The sequence below is a fragment of the Mastacembelus armatus genome, chromosome 4, assembly GCF_900324485.2.
Source record: "Mastacembelus armatus chromosome 4, fMasArm1.2, whole genome shotgun sequence".
NCBI lineage: Eukaryota > Metazoa > Chordata > Actinopteri > Synbranchiformes > Mastacembelidae > Mastacembelus > Mastacembelus armatus.
In genome coordinates, this window is record NC_046636.1 from 4791928 (window position 1) to 4809560 (window position 17633).

The 17633-nt window shown below is 40.1% G+C and overlaps 2 protein-coding genes and 1 non-coding gene across 4 annotated transcripts in view; 2 read left to right on the forward strand and 1 right to left on the reverse strand.

The window, feature by feature from the left end:
• Window positions 1-100: 100 nt before the first annotated feature.
• On the reverse strand, window positions 101-5871 carry nasp (nuclear autoantigenic sperm protein (histone-binding)). 2 transcript variants are annotated; one of them, XM_026323822.1, is made up of 15 exons: window positions 5690-5871; window positions 5263-5304; window positions 5018-5131; window positions 4745-4825; window positions 4454-4560; window positions 3629-4060; window positions 3330-3394; window positions 3176-3246; window positions 2620-2693; window positions 2047-2235; window positions 1677-1849; window positions 1353-1433; window positions 1163-1237; window positions 583-714; window positions 101-314 (listed from the first exon to the last, which is right to left on the reverse strand). In XM_026323822.1, exons 1-15 carry the CDS (start codon window positions 5725-5727, stop codon window positions 276-278), a joined length of 1713 nt encoding a protein of 570 aa, XP_026179607.1. In that variant the 5' UTR covers window positions 5728-5871; the 3' UTR covers window positions 101-275. The 2 variants fall into 2 exon arrangements, with proteins under 2 accessions (XP_026179607.1, XP_026179606.1); XM_026323821.2 differs by lacking the exon at window positions 3629-4060 and having other exon boundaries at window positions 5690-5865.
• Window positions 5872-6216: 345 nt separating this feature from the next.
• trnam-cau (transfer RNA methionine (anticodon CAU)) lies at window positions 6217-6289 on the forward strand. The gene has a single exon. It is a non-coding gene; the product is annotated as a tRNA-Met (tRNA).
• Window positions 6290-7764: 1475 nt separating this feature from the next.
• The window catches only part of LOC113139603 (glypican-5-like), a 37615-nt gene continuing 27746 nt past the window's right edge, over window positions 7765-17633 (forward strand). The window contains exons 1-7 of the mRNA XM_026322901.1: window positions 7765-7951; window positions 10651-10812; window positions 13675-14219; window positions 15381-15563; window positions 16296-16477; window positions 16669-16728; window positions 17184-17306. Of these exons, the coding sequence (XP_026178686.1) occupies window positions 7777-7951; window positions 10651-10812; window positions 13675-14219; window positions 15381-15563; window positions 16296-16477; window positions 16669-16728; window positions 17184-17306 (1430 nt within the window). The 5' untranslated portion in view covers window positions 7765-7776. The remainder of the gene's footprint in view (window positions 7952-10650; window positions 10813-13674; window positions 14220-15380; window positions 15564-16295; window positions 16478-16668; window positions 16729-17183; window positions 17307-17633) is intronic.

Here is a 17633-nt window from a genome sequence, read left to right on the forward strand (position 1 = left end):
CAGTTTTGGTGAAACAGTTTTGTTTAACCTCCCCACAAAAAAAAAAAAAAAAAAAAATTTGGCAAAGTGGTGTGGTTAAACAACTGAACAACTGTGCATGTTCTAGTTTATTGCTGCAAATTCTTTTATTTTTTTTTTTACTACAAGTATACAAAACTGGACAGACAAATCTATGAAAATGGATCTTATTTACAAAAACAAATTGTTGAAGGTGGCGAAGGGTTGGAGAGGCATGCTGTGCTGGTTTTGGAGATCAGGAACAAGAGGTGGACCGGTCATGCTGAAGACTTGACGGGGGCTGACTGGTTAGCAGGCTACAAGAGGAAAAATAAATAAATAAAATCATGTAACATAACTGCAGAAAAGGCTCCAAGTAGGTATTGCTGTAGCTGTGAAAACCTTCCATATAAGATGACTGCAACATCTTAGCTTTTACAACAAACTTAAACTTACGGAAAAACCGGAAAAACAAACATATGCCTGAAACACCAACACAGGCCACTTTCAAGTAGTCACTACTGTATGTTCTGCTATCCCTTCCATCAAAGCAGAACAAAGTCATGACATGAGCCTATCACTCGCCTCCTGCGATTTTCCTTCCTGGACTCCACTGCCGTTGCTGGCACTAGAGTCACCGTTGCCATTAACTGTAGCTTCCTGTTTCGCTTGTTTAGCATCAGTGTCCTTTACTGGGCTCTCCTCCTCTGGTTTCCTCTGTGTAGAAACAAAACCAGGACAAAGGGGGAGGAAGAGAAGACTGAAGGACTCTGTACAACTGTAGGAAAACCGAAACTTCACACTAAAGGAACTATCATTGTCACGAACACACATCGGCCCATATCAAAGCTTGATTTCAAGCATTAAGCTCTACCAAAACAATCACCTACACACATGCACATGCCACAGCTACGCTACGGTAGCCAGCACAAGTCACACTTCAACCACAGCACGGGGCACAAAAGCCACAGCACACCAGCTTAGGGCATTTGCAGAAAGCAATAACGGCATAGCCAAGAAAACCAAAGCAAACAGGCACAAATCACAGGTGATTACAGCCACAAAAAGTTAGACTGGAGCTTTTATTGTTCCCAGTGAGAACTGGGACATCATCACATTTAGGGTGACTGTGGCCTGTGATCTTAAATCATAAAGTGGGCTCCACCTTTTTCCTGACGAGATGAGAAATGTCTGAGACTGCTTTGGAAGACGATGCACTGTCAGATGATTTAACAGGAATCTGAAACAGAATAGTTAGGTTTGATTGCTTTGCATGAAGGCACAGATCTTAAAACATCTGTTTTCATGAGGTCATACTTTTTGTCCAACATGAATTAATCTCTCAAGGTTTTTACCTGGGTAGCTGTTGCAAATGCTGAGGATGATGAAGGGCCCCCATTTTCACATAGGAATGCTGATGAGGTTGAGGCACCACCCTACAAGAAGTTAGCCAGGGCCCAAAAGTTGTCAATTTATTCATTTAAGAATTAAAAAAAAAAAAAAAAAAATCACAATTACCCTCTAGGTGGATTTTAGACTAGTAAATACCAGCAGCATGAGGCCTTGCAAGACATAAGACATGAAACAACTTTCATGTTCATTAAACCTGAAAATTTTATCCCCCGTTTGATTTTCCAGCCTTACAGTTTATATAGCTGCTTTGTGTTCTGTGTACCCACTAGTGTTTGTTGGATAGCCTGGGAGGCAGCGCTGGCTGTTCTCTGGCTTTCTTTAGCATCTTCCACTTTTTCCCTGATTTCAGGCAGAAGCTGCTTTAGCTCTTCCATCTCATTCTTCTCCTCAGATGCAGCATCTGCTTCCTCTGCCGCATCTATCACCTCCTGCAACATGGCTATACACATCACAAGAAAAACATGACATTTAACACAGTCCCAGATGTTTGCCATTGTGTTCAATCAATGTACATATATAGCTCACTCCTCCAATGGTTAGTTGTCCAATTTTTATGTACAAATGATTAACTACTGAGGTTCACATGCACAAGGCCAAAGTGCTGAAACTCTGGTCTTCCAACAAAGAAAATCTTACCCAGGCGTGTCTCAATGACTTTTATGGAGCTGTTGTAGTGCTGGATGGCCTGGCTGTACTGATCCATGTAGCACAGTGTGGTGGCGACGTGGTAGTGGGTCTCAGCCAGAAGACGACTGTGGGAAGGCAAATGCTTCAGCTGCAGGGCGAGACACTCCTGGAAGTCTTCCAGCGCCTGAGGGTAGTTACCTAGCAAAATATATTAAACTCTGCTAAACTGCTACAGCATTTGATGAGACAATGCTACTAGTTGCCACTCTAGTGGTGAATAAAAGCAAGATTAAAATAGTCAATGACAACAATTATAATGTTCATGGCAGTGGTCTGGTGAATGTTTACTGTGCAACTTATTAGACCCCCTATACAAACATGACATGTTTGTATCATTTGATTACAAATTGCAAAACAGTGAAGGCTCCAGACAGGCAGCAGCCATTAGAGAGGAACAAAATTACTGCACCACTAAGGTTTTACAAGTTACAGATGTGCTTAATTCAGAGCGAGGGAAAAAAATGGGCTATCATGTGAAATATCAAGTCCATTCAGGAAACCAGTCCGCTGCTGCAAATTTACCTGATTCAGCACTGACTTCTCCAAGCTTCAGATAGGCTTGGGCTGCCATCAGCTGGCCATCTTTGCTTTCCTTTCTGTGGGAATGAATCAGATAAACTGTGTGGAAATGTTACCTTGCCATTATTCACACTGACATCTAGCTTTTTTTTTTTTTTAAAAAATAGTACCAAATCAGTCAAAGGAAAAAAAACAAAAACAAAAAAAAACAAACAAAAAAAAAAGGCATTTTACATAAAACCCCAACAAAGCTCTTCTGAGCAAAGTTGGCCACTAGGCAGAGAAAAACTAATTTTCAGTGAAGAAACTCCAGCCTTGACTGGTTGCAGTGAGAGGACAGGAGAGAAAAGAACAGCAACAAGACACTGAAAAAACACTGCAGGGTGATGCATCCATCCATCTATCCAGGAACAGGGATACCTTTTGAGGTCACCAAACTCTCATTTTGAAGTAAGCTACTTTGAATACAGTATGTACATTATAAAGGTTTGGTACTTAAATGTCAATGACAGTTTTGTGCTATTGTTCTTATTCAACAACATCTTAGTGTTGTCATTACCTTGTGTAGATGACTTTAGCCACTTCCAGCATCTCCCATGCCAACTGCAGGTTGCCAACTTCATCCTCTTCCTGAGAAGCAGAAAAAGCACTTTTTTTTTTTTTTAAAAAAAGACCTAAATTGTTTCCAAGGGACTTCTAAGTATAGGACTCACTTTATCCTGTCCATTTTTCTCTTCATCCTCATCGTCTTCATCTTCTTCATCATCATCATCGTCATCTGTGGAAGCATCAGGATGACATTTACACATTTACAGAGCTTTCATTTTTTGTACAAAATGTACCAGAAGCTGATGCCAAATGTACAAAAGAGAGATAATTCCTCAAAGTGCCATAAGCGCATGCCCCAGTAAGTTCCCATTCACCTGTTTATTAATGTTGACATTTTATTATCAAGAAATCCCAACTTTGTGCTCAACCCATCCACACCAGTGTTTCGTGTTCACACATTTACTGCCCTCTGATTCCTCCTTGTCCTGCTCAGCCTCTGGCTCAGACTGCTCATCTTTTCCTTCCTCTGGCTTTGCCTCAGTCACATCGCCATTCTGCTCTTTTGTATCTTCCATCTTCTCCTCTCTTACAGTTTCCTTTTCAGAAGAACTAGCAGGACTTTCCACCTTAATGTTCACAAGAGCAGCTGGGCTCAGCTCAGCTCCATTCACATCAGCCTCCTGGCCTGAGTTCCCCTCTTCCAAGTTCACAATAGAATCTGAGGGATTCTCTGATCCAGTCACAGCTTCGCCCTGGGACTTCACACCATTTTCTTTTTTCATGTCTGCAATGCTCATTGGATCTTCGGCTTTAATATGGCTGCCAACTGGCTCAGTCTTTTGCTCCGCAGCCATTGCCTCATACACCTGCTTTCGTAGCTCATCTCTAGCTTTTTCTGCACCAGTGTCACACAAGGAACAATCTCTCAATAAATATTAAAATGTTGTGCACTATAATTACTATAGGCATTGTGCCAAATGATGAAAGTGAGCCATGCTGATCAATAAGTTCTGCTTTTAAAATGCATAAATTTAAAAAAAAAAAAAAAAGCTCAGTGTAGGAAGCCATGCTTCTTTAGACCTTATTTTGAGAGTTGGTGTTTGATAATATGACTGACAGTTCTGAAATTTTTCCTATAAGAAAACATTATTTTTATATGCAGAAATCATAATCAAAGGTAGAATTATTATACAAGTAGGAAGCTGTCAAAGTCATTTGTCTAACAATCTTGGCCCCTTAATCAGGCAACTGTATGGAAAGCATAATTGGAAATTCTTACAATGCATACCATCAAGATTGTTGGCACTCTCAATATTTGAGTTGTCAGGCTGCTCCTCTTCCTCAGACTCTTCTGGGATTCCCTCCAGGGCATTACCAAGGACACTGTTCTCCATCCTAATCAAAACAAACAAACAAACAAAAAAAAACCAAAAAAAAAAAAAAAACCAAAAAAGAAAAAAAAAAAAAAAAAAAAGACCAGGTCTCCCAATCCATTAAGACTTTACACTAAATTCTTGTCTTGAGCAATTTTAATAATATATAAATAGGCTACCAAGGTTACCAATTTAAGTTAACTAACCTAGCAAGTTCCAGGAGGGACTTCCCACAAAGGAAGAAAGCCTCACCACACTCCTCTGCAGTGTCACCATACTTTGCAGCCCTGACAGAAAAAGCAGGTGTTGTTAAAGAGGGTCAGAGTACAACTTAACGTTGCGTCAAATTCCTACAACCGGAATGCACACACCGAAACTCACATCTAGACATACATCAAAGTGAGCGGCCACTTTTATGCATACACATTGATATTAGCTGTTTACATTAATGTCTGTTCTGAGTCACTGACAGTACTCACAGCATGCCGCAGGCATCCTGGAAAACACTGACAGCAGAAACAACATCTCCCATCACTAGATGCCTGTTCCCTGTGCCAATCAGTTTCTTCGCCTCCTCCATGACATCAACAGAGCTGCGTGGAAAATAAATCAAGTATTGCTTAAGACTCGCTGATGTTGACATTGATAATCATTTTGAAATTAAAAAAAAAAAGGATACCTATGTGATTTAACAATGGGGAGATGGAGCTTATTATAGACTCACCTGTCTGCTACAGCTGCTGATGAGCACGGCTTCTCCTCCACACTGCAAAAGTTCAAGTTAAAATTAGGTCAATGTCAATTCAAGTCACCTGAACTTATACTCAAGTGAACACCTGAACTAATTTTTACTGCAGTATTACGTCCGGGGATGTTTAGCTAACCCTTTAACTACTGTTGTTAGCACTGTTAGCCAACAAGCTTGACAGTTGACGGTGATGTTCGTTAGCGGCCTTCATTAAGTATAGACAACGAGCCTGTTTCTTTAATAGTCACTGGTTGCACGTTTGCACACTCTCAATATCGAGCAACCAACGCCAAACACACAAGATCGTCCCCGTTAACCGCGTTATGAAGCTAAAGGTTAGCTAGCTGCGCTTTCCCAGCCCAGGTTACAGTAACTATAATGAGAAATTATGAGCGACTCTTACCTCTCAGAGCTAGAGGCGGTAGGCGTTTCTTCCGGCATCTTGTTAGGACAATATTGAAGACAAGGAGGACAAAAACAAACGAAGTAACGCGCAGTAAACAAGTACAGATAAACCTCCTGTGATAGTCTTTGTTGGCGCGCTTAAATAGAGAAAAGAAGGCTTCCTATTTCCGCTTAACTGGGAACGCGGGAGATTGAAGTTAAAGGGGCCGAGGCCAATATCATGATGCATTCACTGACCGTGTGGCTTCAAACCAGCTCACTAAGCAGTTTTCTGTCTTTTCAGTAACCGTAGCAGGGGGAGTATGTAACTATAATTAAGAAAGAGAGTTGATAATAGTGACAGTTTTTAATTACATCTTGAAACAAGAGTTGACCATTGATTGTGATTTTCTGCCACTCAGCAAAATGGTTGAATGCTTCTTTATGCTAAGCGAAATCTGTCCTTGAACAGTCCTTGAAACCGGGTGCAGAACTGGGGCTTGTATCACTTTAAAAGAAAATATGACGTCAGGATGCATTCGAGGAGCCTCGTTGGCGCAGTTGGCAGCGCGTCAGTCTCATAATCTGAAGGTCGTGAGTTCGAGCCTCACACGGGGCACTTTCTTTTTTTCCTAAAGGTTGTAACAATACTGCTTTAGAAAGACACTGCAAAATACCACGCTTGAATTTTACACAAAGCACTAAATTTGCCCTGTTGGACTATTAAACTTTATCTTATGTTTCCTTCCATAAACTAACGTTAGCATCTGTCGATTTGGTTGCAAAAGGACTTCACAAGTTCTCCTATTAACGTTAGGCTAACCTAGCTAAGGTTAGCTAATGTTAATCAGCTGCAGTTTAGTCGTATGTTGGAAAACCTACCTTCATTAGACCTCTTGGTTGGGGTAACATCGAAGGAAATCTACTTTTTTATAATATTGAAGACAGAAAATAGTAAGCTCCTGTATTAAGGCACAACTTCGTCGAGTTTCTGTCTTAGCTAACCGATAGAACAAGCTAGCAACACATGAGTGCGCAGAAAGAGAATTTGCATCAATTATGGTAATCGTTGAAGTCATTTTTATGCAAAAACAAAATATTCCATCTTCTCAAATGCAAGCATTACCTTCGTTTCTTTAACATTAAATTATTTAAATCACTATAGTTAGGTTTAAAAGCTTGTACCACTCTTTTCAGAAAAAAATACCAAACTTTTACTCTAAACAAGTAGGTAGTTAGCTGATTTAGAAAATGATAAAACATTAATTACATTTTCATTCAGAAAATTATTAGTTGCAGTTTATATTAAAATACTATACTAATACTAATTACTTTAACCACTTACAACAGCAACACACATGCATGACCGATGATAATCTCATTATATCAAATAACAATAGTATATAGTTTAAATAATGTCTTATTATAGGCCTACTTTTACTTAAGCAACATGTTCAAGTTCCAATGACTTTATACCTTCTCCACCACTGGATGCTGTTTTAGCCAACAATAACTTTACTCATCCTATAGAATTAATGACAATAGTTCATCTATGCAGGAGGGACTATGCATTTATATGCATGTTTTATTATAATCATGGGCTGGTGGACTCTGCTATAACCCAAAGTAACCAGAAGGTGGCGCCCATGTCCGTCTTTTTAAATCGTATCTCCCCGATTCCACTTCACAAAAATCAGTCAAGTTTAATGGATCCAATTTGTGGAAGCAGCTGCTTTAAAATGAGAGATAAACAACGACAACTAAAAATAAATGACCCTATAGTTTAGTAAAATGTGGGTGAATCTCTTTCTTTGTGACTGTTAGTGACAGATATTATCTTTTTGTGTTGTGTCTTAGCTGTAGCCTAGTGAGTTTTTGTGAATATAACGAGAAAACGAAATGCAGCATTTTGAGCGCACTTGTCAATTAAGTAATTGAGCTGAAGTGAGTGAGAGAGTCGGAAAGAAAGGGGGGCGCTCAGCCCGGCAGTGGGCTACAGACACACTCAGTGGCTGCAGATGAAGTTTTCGGTCACACTGCACCGTACGAGACTTGTAGCAATTCACATTGGTCACACAGACTCTATCTTCTGACTGAGATGTTGCGATGGTCCGTGCTGCCTTACAAAACGTGGACTTGTTCTGGGTGATTTTTCTGTACTTTGTTTTTCTCCTGGCTGGCTGCAGATCAGCCGATGCGGACAGCTGTCATGAGGTGAAGACAGCCTACATGATGCGCCAAATAGGCCCGGTGGAGCTGGTGCCAGACAGACCGAGAACAGGTCAGTCAGCTCCCTGGAAACGTCATTGTAGAAATTGTAGGAGACTTACAAAGGATCATGAATCAACATGTGCTGAAGCAGTGTACTTCCATGTAATTCTGAGCTACTTCTACTTTGATTCAGTATTTCCATTGTATGCTTCTTTATACTTTTACCATAATACATTCCTAAGGCAGATTTTGTACCTTATTATCTCGCCTGTGTACTTGTTACTTTGCAGATTTTAAACAAAAAATATTCACTGTTATGAATTAAAAATAATCCGCTCCATCAGAAAGTTGTTTGCATATTAACGCAGCAATAAGGTAATACTAGTCCAATAATGTGACACAGATATGACTTTTATTGTTTTTATTTTTGATATTTTAACTACATTTTTTTACTGATACTACTCATACTTTTAGTGATGTGAGATTTGGATACAGGACTTTTACTTGCAGTATTGTTGCAAAGTCTTTCTCACCGTAGTAAAAAGGATGTAAATACTTCATCACTGAAGACACTTAAGGTCACTCCAAACCACAGCATATAAAAAACACCATGAAGATCTTTATGGATAAAGTAGAATTGAGTGTAAATGTTGCGTGATCTTGATGCTGATGATTATCATACATATTAATATTTACCAGCTGAGCATGACAAATATTTAAAATAATTGCTCTGTTTTCCATATGTTTTCCTCCTGAAATCACTATAATGGAAAGAGGCCACAAATGTTTGGCCCCTTAGCCTTGGAAATGCAGGGCCAATTTCCAAAAAGAAAGGCTCATCAGTGTGCCACAACATGGCTTAGACTGAGAGATTATTTCTGTTCAGAACTAACCTGAATAGTCTGGACCACTTCAATAGAGCTTTTAAAAGCATATTTAACTATAAGCGGTGGTGTTAAAGATGTTCTTTTCTAAATGCTCATCTGAGATTTTGTCTGGCATATGAGGGTTTCTTTTCACACTCTAACTGATCCGCACTCAGCTGCAACTGCTAGTTGTGACCTTTTCTGAATTGCTCTGCAAAATATCATCCCTCTAAGAAATGCAGCCAAGAAGAACCCCTCTAAGTGCAAAAGTGAGCAACCAGCTGATATAAATAACACCCATTCAACTGCAAGAGAGGTAAAACTGTTAGATCCATAAACCTTCTATGAAGGTAAGGATTGGGGTTTTGGAAGAGTTTGCCTGAGTGTGAAGTAGCCAAACAAGACACGGTAATGTTATAAGATGTTACTGTTACCGGTGACCCTGGGTAGACCCTAAATATGTTGGAGTCAGGGGTGCTCTAGGAAAGGGCTCTCTGGACTGCCTTTCTTAACCTGCTTCCACTGTGACCTGACTCCAGATAAGCATCGAAAATGGATGAAATGATGATACAGAGTTCCCTGTGCTTGTGATTCTTTACAGCTAATTATCAATATATAATAGTGATCTTAGCAATATCTGATATGTCTGGTAATTATAGATGGTTATAACAGCAGAATCATTGCACTGGCTTTGAATAACATTCCTAAAAAGCCACAGTATTTTCCTCTGGCATGCAGTGATTTGCTGCAGCCATGGATGAATTAGCTTGAGAAACATGTCATTTTAAATGGGTTTTACATATAGATGACTGTTTGAACTAGACATCCACATATTAGCCTGCAGTTGATTGGAAAACTGCACCATTCCCTCAGCTGTTTTTGATCTTTGCTTCCAATATTCAAATGAAAAAGCAAGGTGGTGGTTCTGGAAATGTCAAACTTCTCATAGACTATGCAGCATAATTAGCTGATGAATAATTTTGGGACAAGAATGGATGTTGCGCAGGTTACTGAATTATGCTGACTGAATTAGTTTTGGAGTGCTTCTTTCTAGACTTGAATCTTGTAGCAAAAACTGTGCTGGCTGTGCTAGGCTTCCAACCACCTTGCTGGCCTAAGTGGAAATGAAGAAATCAGCATATCATTAATAATAAATAGTAATGTAGGTGCAGTTGTTACATAGTAAGTATAAGTAATAGTAATAGCAACATAGGTAATATATTCCATGGTCAGCTGACACTAATATGAATAGCTCATTGTGCACACATGTGTGTCAGGTCAGACATAGGTGAATCTCTCTCTCCCTTGATCTCAGTCAGCTGCTTGATAGCTTGTCTTACAGAAGTACACACACACACATGCACACACATACATTCCTGCCTTACCAAGGGCCACTAGCTATTTTCACAACAAGAAATCCAATTTTTGCAGTAAACTATAACTATTTAACATTGTGCTTTGACAGATATTCTCCTAATAATCATCCAGTACCTCACTTTACATTAGTGTGGCCAAAAGGCACAAATATCTAGAAAAAAAATATAACTGATAAGTATCTGCAGTGTCTTTATGCACTGTAGATTCCTTCTACCCATCCCTAGCTAAACTACTTGTGTGTGTGTGTGTGTGTGTGTGGCATGAGAGCCAGCTGACATTAGATGAATGGTACTATAAACAGGTCACCAGTCTATCACAGGGCTGACTCATAGGGAGAGGCACTCACACTCACATGGGCAATTTTGAGTTGTGAGTTAACCTAACCTGCATGTCAAACATGAAATATTGCTTTCCATGTACAGTTCTATGTTGGAAGAAACTTCTCTGTGACTGAAAATATCAGGAGGTCAGTGGTGATCTGTCCAGGTCTGAAAATATTTCTTGTGTCTCTCTATCTGTCTTTTAGATGAGTCTCTCCAAGTGTGTGTCCACCCTGGGCCCACCTGCTGTACAAGTAAGATGGAGGACAGCTACATGGCGGCTGTCCGTAGTGAAACACAGCAAAAGATGCGATCCTACAGCTTTGAACTCAAGTACCTGATCGCTGGACACACCAAGGCCTACCAAGGTGAGAGAGAGACATGGGATTACTGAAGAGAAAAACATACTGGATAACTAAAAAAATTTTTTTAATTTACTGTTGAGGTTGTGGAGGCAGATACAAGGTCCAACAAAGGCTGATATGATTTTTTTTATTCTCAGTTAATTTTATTTCTTTTTATTAAAAAAATGCTGAAACCATTTGTTAAATCAATTAATCAAAACAAACAAACAAGTAATTCCAGGATGTCTTCTTGAACACTGGGACATGATGGGTAGTTTTCGCTGTTTAGTGACATATCTTATGCTAAATGATTGGAAAAAAACATCTGTGGGTGGTTTAAGGACCATAGTTAAATTGACCTAAGTAGCATTGGTGATTCTGTCAAGTGCCTGTAGGCGCCTGTCATTCTCACTTTGTGTGTTCATCATGAAATAGCTAGTATGTGGCAGGGTGGTGGTGTGAGGCCAGTTTATTTTGTGAGGCGCCACAGTGGCTAGCCAAACAAACAACTGATGTTCGATTGAGTCTTTGAGAGAGCAAACTCTCAGAGGGAGCAGCGGAAAACTTTGTTACAACTCTCCGTTCTCTTTCTCCATCTGTCTGTCTTTGTCGCTGCGATAATGAGGTTTTGTTCTTGACCAATGAGAGAGCGAGGGATGGAGAATGTTTACATTCAGTACGTATCCACAGTAAAGTGTTGTTGCTGTGGGCAACAGCCGGTCTCTGCTCTGAATAGGAGGAAGAATACTCTGCTTGTCCACTTGTCTCTCAACGCTTATCACCAGTGTGTGTATGTATGAGAGAGACCTTATGTGTGTATGCGTTTGCATGCATGAATGCGTGTGTGTGAGTGGTTGTGTATTTTGGACATTATAAGAGGGAGAGAGCTGATGAAACCTAGAAGACAGACATAGCAAATGTACCTCTCTGTTTTCTTTTTTCTATCTCTATATCTCACTCTATTCTGCCTGATACATCTAAATGCCTTCAGGCTCAGTTTCAGCTGCTACTTATGCCCAATGGATGGATAAACCATCCAAGGGTAAAATTAATGCAAAACGCCCATACACAAACGATGGCTCAAACTTCACCAGGTAAGGGAAGAAAAGTTCAGAATATGTAGTTTACTTACATTTAAAAAGGTTTTATGTGTTCAAGTTTTATAACATCATTATCTGTAACTACTGCAGCCACAGCAATACACTGTATATAAATGGGATTTTGATTGCGCTGCCTAAAACACTGCAAACATTGCATACAACAAAACATTCTTCAGGCGGAGCAAAGAGGAAAGCTATGTTAAAAATCAGATCAATCTATCTGTTGGTGAAAGGATCCATACACCAACAGGTGCTTGAATGTTTTGATCACTAAAAATGTGCTGAAAATCCAGGAGAACTTGCTGGCAGTGTTTTCCTGAGCTATTTCTTTGGTCGAATGTAATACAAGATATTACAGAACTTGGACAAGTAAACCCAAATCCAACAACAGGCTACGCTTCTTGTGATCTGGTTGAACCTACCCTTTAATTAGCTAACTTAATTTTGCTTGACAGCAGTGCTCCTCAACAGCTGAGCTGAATCTCATAGGATCCCCTCTCAAAAGCACAGACGTACCCAGAGTGATTATATTCAGGGTCTATTTACACACTTTGGATTACTTTAGTGTGTGAGTGTGTGGGTCTCTGTGTGTGTGAATATGTGTCGGCATGCTTGCGTGTGTTTTTCCTGTAAGACCCCTGTGCCCTCTCCTCCATGTTGCAGCTGTCTTCCAATAACATAAAGTAAAGAGTCACATGACCCCAGAGTAAACTTTGTAGTGTCACTTGATGCTGTCTGCACTTCAGTTGCTATTGCCATTACATGGGTATGCCAACACATAAAAGTGAGATATTCTCACTCAGTGTTTTAGTCCAAAGAGGCCCACCACTGCTGCTCTACCACATCGTTCTCCAGACATCTTTTTTCTCTACTTATTTCTCTGTTTCTTTTCAGATAAAAATGACTATCAACGTGCAAAATGACTGGAACAGGAACATGCATGTTTTTAAAAACCCAGCCTATTGCCTCTTTGTTGCAAATGATTTCCTAATGTAGTACATTTATGAGTCATTTAATAAATTCCTTAATAAACTGCTGACACTGGGAGAGTCAGGTGGCTGCAGCTGTGACAGTGCAATACAAAGCTAAGACATGAAGACACACAAACATGCACATTGACTGACTTGGTGAAAGTCAGATAAATAAGTTTCTCTCTCTCTCTCTCTCTCTCTCTCTCTCTCTCTCTCGTCTTTCACTCACTTACTCTCAGTAGTCTCTGTCTCTGTATTTGTGTGTGTGCGTGTGTGTCTGGATGCCAGCAGATTGACATCACTGTTTTTACTTGGCAAGTTTCAACCATAGACAGACACACACTCACACAAGCATAGAGCCTCTGTTAAGGCACTGTCCACTTTCTTAGACCCTGTCAAACAAAGGAAAGGCAGTGGGTGATGAGATTGGGTCTCATTATCGCCTGACTATAGATAACAGGGTAGTGAAAGTGAGCTCAGGGATGAATTAAGTTGTGAGATATTTTGGCTCATATGCAGCAGAATAAAGCCTGGCCAAGGTCAGTTAGACTGAGACTGTGTAATAAGGAAATCTAATATATGCAGAGCTTTGGATATAAATCATATCTATGTCATTTGTGCCCACATTCAAAATTAGAACCGTTTAAATATACTTTGTGTATTTAAGATACACAACACATTGTATACATGCACTGTATTCTGTAAACTGTATTCCATTAACTTATTTTTATGGCAGTTTATCATGGATGGTACTCATAATTGGACATATTATACCAGCTATAAAATTACTTTGTCTTGCTTTTTCTTTCTCTCAGAAAACTTTGAGTCCCTTGTGACTTTCACATCAAACCTGACCAGCACTCTATTCGACAGTGCCTACTCTGCCCTGGCATCCGACTGTCGACCACTTGTGTTTCAGCTGTTCAGCGACATCAAACGACACCTCTCTGGCGATCCAAATTCTTCGTTGGACAGTACTGTGCGTCAGTTCTACAATGATCTTTTCCCTTTGGTCTACCGCCGCCTCCTCAACCCTGGGATTGGCCACATGTCATCCCAGTCTCTCTCCTCCACCTCCAATCACGATGATTGCCTGCGGTTGACACAACAAGATGTCAGCCCGTTTGGTCTCCATCCTCGCCTACTGGTCAGCAGTTTGTCTCGAGCCCTTGTGGTGGGCAGGGCACTGAGCCGGCTGCTGAAACTAGCTGGCGAAGTTATGAATGTGACTGAGAAGGCAACGTTATCCAGAGAGTGTGGACGAGGGTTAGTGAGGATGCAGTACTGCTCCCACTGCAGAGGGCTGACACTGATACGGCCATGTACTGGTCTGTGTATTGATATTATGAGAGGGTGTATGGTAAGTGTTTGAATATTTTTGTATTTAATTTTGGAATGTGTGTTTATATATGTGAACCGATGTCTCCACTATACAGTTACTTTTAAAAGAATAGCTCAACATTCTGAATCTGAAGAAAAAGTTGATACCCCCATCATGTCTTTGCATTAAATATGGACCTAGTGGAAAGGAGCAGTTAGCTTAGCTTAGCATAAAGAAGCAGAACGAAAACATCCTGGCCCTGTTCAAATCTTTAGCATTTTCCTACCAGCAAATTTAAATTACATAGTATTGTATGTATATATGTTCACAAAAGAAATGTAAAAACAATTTGTGGTTTTCCCGGGAATAATGTGAAAGCAAACAAGCAAATTTCCCTCAATGTCAAGTTTTTTTTAAATGAACTTACCCTTAAACCTCCTGCCACTTCCACAATAAATGATTTTAGATATATCACTGATGTTTTCTCCACTGAATTAATTGAAATCTCCCAGATTTAGAATATAGATATTAGCAAAAGTTAATCAATGATTAATATTACTGAATTAGCTAAAGGTAGCACGGGTATGTGTTGTAGATGATATTGTTTCAGATCCATGAAAGGCCTCATGGTGTATCTGTCTCCCTTTCTCTCCAGAAAGCCAATTAAAAATAGTGTTTTGGTCCAATCTCTTAAATTAGTTATTCACAATATTTTATCAGCAATAAATTATTCCCACATTAGGTTTAAGGCAAGTCACAAGAGCATTGCCAAGAGAATTGGCAGTGCTTTCCCAGCATCTTACTGGGCTAGCAGACAGCTTTAGCAGCACGCACAATAGGGAGACTTCTTTATAGTACCAATCTGGAAGATAGCACTGTTCATTCCACTTGAGAGTTTCTTGGAAGCAAGGGAAGTGTGAAGGAAAAACAATTCCCGACATGTTTGTCCTCTTCAGTGAAGGGAGCAAAAGAAGAATACAAATATCAAGCCAAGGAGGGACAAGTAGGAACATTCCTACTGTGACAGTAACAATTTGGTTCATGGGAAATGTTGTCTTGATTATCCTGTCATGAGATTCTGCCAGTAATGTATGTAGCGCATTTAACACAATTTTCTCACTTCTTTCTACCCTTTCCCCAGCCCCACCATGTAATCTTGCTTATCATTTCTTGTCTTTCCCTGTCAAACCTCCATTCTAGGTGGGTATGTCAGAGCTTGGTGCCCCCTGGGGACATTTGGTGGTAATGCTCCAACGGCTAGCCGCCACTTTAGCAACCAGCAGCAACCACAACAACATGGAATTGGCTCTATTAGCGATCCGAAACCACGTGAATGATGCCATACTGCATGCTCAGCTGCATGGGCCACACATCACAGCCACAGTAAGTGGAAGGGATGATGGGATTGGAGGTTAGATGTTACAAAGAGCTATAGAACTATAGTTATAGTTCCACAAAGAACTAAATTAGGACCAACAGAATGATGAAACATCCCTACTCATATACCCCAATAATAAAGTCATTTGAATTTTGGACACAGAGTGAGGAAGGCCATGGGTTTCTTTCAGCCTGGCAGTTGGATCTCCTCACAAAAGCTTTGCACCTAGATGTGCTAAAAACAGCCTCATTCTTCAGAGAATCTGGGGTTCCCCTCACTCCCCAGCGAGTGTGAATACAGATCCAGTGCCAGACAAAGACTGTGGTTGGCTGGACAACCGATACCCAGAATGCAGCATGGTTCTGAGTGATGAGAAAGTTTCTGTGTCTAATCTCTGGACAAACAGACAACACACACACACATTTATGCATGCACACACTTTAAGAGGAAGAAATAGAGTAGCTGTGCATCTTTGAGAGAACATTGTGGGCTTAGTAGAGTAGATTCCTCAGAGGTAAACAAACACACACACACATAATTGCACTGCTAATTGTGAAAATGCCACTTCATTAAATATTTGATCTGCTTTTCATTCATTAGACACATCGCCAAAACCCTAATGCAGCATGCTTGGTTTTGACCGAAATTATTATTTCCAATCAGTGGTACTTGCAGCATTATTATAACTTTTCTTCTTCAGCCTTTACCAAACTCTAACCTGCAAACTCTCTCCTCAGGTAGAGAAGGTGTGTGGTCCCCAGGCGGCTGGCCCCATCACGAGTGAAAATCACACCACCTTGCATGTTACAAAAGCTGTGACTCCTGCTACACTGATAACCTCAGAGAGACAGTCATCTGTGACTTCACCGCTCTCAGTTAGCCCTGCCACTCATCTGAGTCTGCAGCTGCAATCTCGAAGGTGAGTTACATAAATCTATTCCAACATATAAGTTCCTGTTAGAAGCGAGAACATTTGAGAGGTTGAGGTTAGAATTCAGCTACTGTGGGCAAGTTCAATCGGGGAACAGAGAGATAGAATTTTTTTTGTTTAAAACTTCATTCATAACAGAAGAAATCGGTTTAAATGTGTGTCCACGTATATCCCGGCAGGTCCTTCTCTCTGAAAGGTTCCAGAGGTGACAAGAGCCGAAGCCTGAAAAAACTCTCTAGGTAAATTAAGTATTAATCAATTGCATGTGTGAATTATTGTGAGTTGAGTATTACACCCCACGCAGGTTGTTTGCGTTATTCACATACTCCAATCTGTCCATTCAGTAGCAATTAAAGAAAAGCCAGTGTCAAAAGAAATCTCATTAGAGATCTGTGAAAAGATCTGTGTAAATATTAGGCAACACAACTGTTTCCACTAAGAATTCGAAGAGAATTAACTCTTAATTCTAAAGCTTTTATGTGTCATTCCTTCGAGAGTGAGTTGTTCTCTTCCCTGTGTTGCTTTCAGTAACTTAGCACAGTCAGAAGGGATTTCACAGGGAATTGGACATGACAAGTCTAAATTGGAACAAATAAAAGCATATGGTACATTGGTTTTACTCTTACTTACAGCAACCCAAGCATTCAACTGTGCACATTCTATCTCTTTTTCTACTTTGACCTTTTTCTTTCAGGGAGTTTGAAGGCTCTATCCAACGATACCAGTGGTTTTTCTCCGAGCTGCCAGAAATGCTTTGTGAGAGTGAGATGGAGGTTGAGCAGCACACATGCTGGAGTGGCCAAGATGTTGTAGAGAGGTTCGTGTGTTGCATTACTTGCATTACTTTGTAGCAAAAGTGTTTTGCTAGGAAGCACCAACTAAACACCAAGCATGGAGAAATGCACCAAAACTGAGAGAATGTGAAGTTTGGTTGTTGATATTAAACTCAGCATGGTGGAAGACAGAGCTACAGAAACATTTTCATTATTCATATGCTGGTTTGAATATGTGTATTAGCAGGAGAAATACATGGAGCAGGAGACAGCTTTGATGTAAAAATATTGACAGTGGATCGTGCTCAAAAATTTCATCAGGTCTGCTCAGCAGGCCATGAAAAATCCAAACTGTTGCATAGTTAATTTGT

Bases quoted from the DNA above. Each gene is read 5' to 3' on its own strand.
- nasp (XM_026323822.1), bottom strand. From the start codon at position 5,727: ATGCCGGAAGAAACGCCTACCGCCTCTAGCTCTGAGAG. The intron at 4,826-5,017 runs GTGAGTACTGTC...TTTTTCTGTCAG, and splicing joins CAGGATGCCTGCGGCATGCT to GGCTGCAAAGTATGGTGACA. The intron at 715-1,162 runs GTGGAGCCCACT...GTTTCTACACAG, and splicing joins CTCATCTCGTCAGGAAAAAG to AGGAAACCAGAGGAGGAGAG.